General features: G+C 67.4%; 1 protein-coding gene across 1 annotated transcript in view; it reads right to left on the bottom strand.

Annotated features, from left to right (window-relative positions):
* ANO8 (anoctamin 8) overlaps window positions 1-1,424 on the bottom strand; it is a gene marked incomplete at its 5' end in the record, with an annotated part of 6,640 nt that extends 5,216 nt beyond the window's left edge. Inside the window, 4 exons of the mRNA XM_019472202.1 lie at window positions 312-422; window positions 800-938; window positions 1,014-1,146; window positions 1,325-1,424. Coding sequence (XP_019327747.1) covers window positions 312-422; window positions 800-938; window positions 1,014-1,146; window positions 1,325-1,424 — 483 coding nt within the window. The remainder of the gene's footprint in view (window positions 1-311; window positions 423-799; window positions 939-1,013; window positions 1,147-1,324) is intronic.
* Window position 1,425: the final 1 nt, after the last annotated feature.

Genomic DNA, 1,425 nt, shown 5'->3' with positions numbered 1-1,425 from the left:
GCCTGTCCCCAGATGGCCCTGGCACGGTGGGGTTTGGGGCAGGGACAACGGGGAGGACAGGTTTGGGGTGACCATGGCACATCAGGGCTCTGTGCCCAACCCCGGCACTGCCCAGCCACAGCACGGCACAGCCACCGTGCACCCACCACCCTGTCCGGCACACAGCGCCGGGGATGGGGACATGGGGTGACAGGGGACCCTCGCTGGGCTTCTGTCCTCCGGGGCCACCACGGCACGGCTTGGGCACAGGCTGGGCAGAGGGAACGGGGCAGTGGGGTGGCGGTGCCGTGCCACATCGTGCCGGGCCGCGCCGTGCCATACTCACTGATGGGCTGCCCCTCGAGGAAGTGGATGTTGTGCAGCGACTCGCCCTGCTTGGCGCGCAGGTTCTCCAGCCAGTATCTGATGATGTTTTGCCGTTCCTGTGGCACCGCGGTGGGGTTGAGCCTGGGGCGATGGTCCCACTGCCCGGCCCCCAGCCCCTCTCCTGCCACACCCGTGTCCCCAGCCCCTGCCCCTGTCCTGTTCCCTCCCCGGACCTGCCTTGTCCCCAGCTTGGGGGATGGCTGGATCGGTCCTCAGCTGGGCTGGGGCTCCCCGATTCCCTTCTTCACCTGGGGAGGGGGAGAGGACCTGCCTTCCCTGCCCCATGTCCCTGCATCCCTGCCCCGCATCCCCGCCCCGCATCCCCACATGCCTGCATCCCTGCATTCCGGCATCCCTGCATCCTTGCCCAGCATCCCTGCATCCCTGCATCCGCACATCCCTGCCCCATGTCCCTCGTCCCTCCGCACCCCACCTGAGAGGTGAAGAAGTAAAACTCGTTCTCGATGTTCTCGTAGATGTAATCCTCCTCGCAGGAGAAGCTCCGCATGCCCCCGCCAAATTCGGCTTTCACTGGCTTTCGCAGCCCGATCTCATCGGCCCCACGCAGCAAACTGGAAGGAGAAGGGACGCGGCTGTGGACACAGTGGGGGACGTGGCGGGGGCTGGGGACGTGGCCGGGACCCTACCTCTCGTAGGTGGCGGTGACAAAGAAGGCGTAGACACGGGTGTGCTTGTGGTGCCGGACCTGGACGATGAGCTCGGGGATGCCGAGGCGGATGTGGTTCAGGAGCCAGAGCAGCGTGTGGTCGTCGGTGGTGTCTGGATGGCACCGGTCAGCATCGCGGTGGGGACCGGGGGTGTCCACGTCTCCCAGCACAGCCCACCCCGGTCCCCATCCCTCCCCACGTCCCCCATCCCCGCTGCAGCTCCGCACCGCCATCCCGGTGCTCCACACCGGCACTGTCAGCCCCGGCCCCTGCCCCAGGCATCTCCCTACCTGGGAAGGTCATGAGCACGTCGCAGTTCTCCGTGGGCACCGTCTTCATCCAGGCCTTGTGGGACATGATGTAGCGCCCGGCCTGGAGCAGCCGCGTCCCG

This window comes from Aptenodytes forsteri, unplaced genomic scaffold (assembly GCF_000699145.1).
Source record: "Aptenodytes forsteri isolate BGI_AS27 unplaced genomic scaffold, ASM69914v1 Scaffold147, whole genome shotgun sequence".
In the NCBI taxonomy this organism is placed as follows: domain Eukaryota; kingdom Metazoa; phylum Chordata; class Aves; order Sphenisciformes; family Spheniscidae; genus Aptenodytes; species Aptenodytes forsteri.
This window is presented reverse-complemented; position numbering and strand designations above follow the sequence as displayed.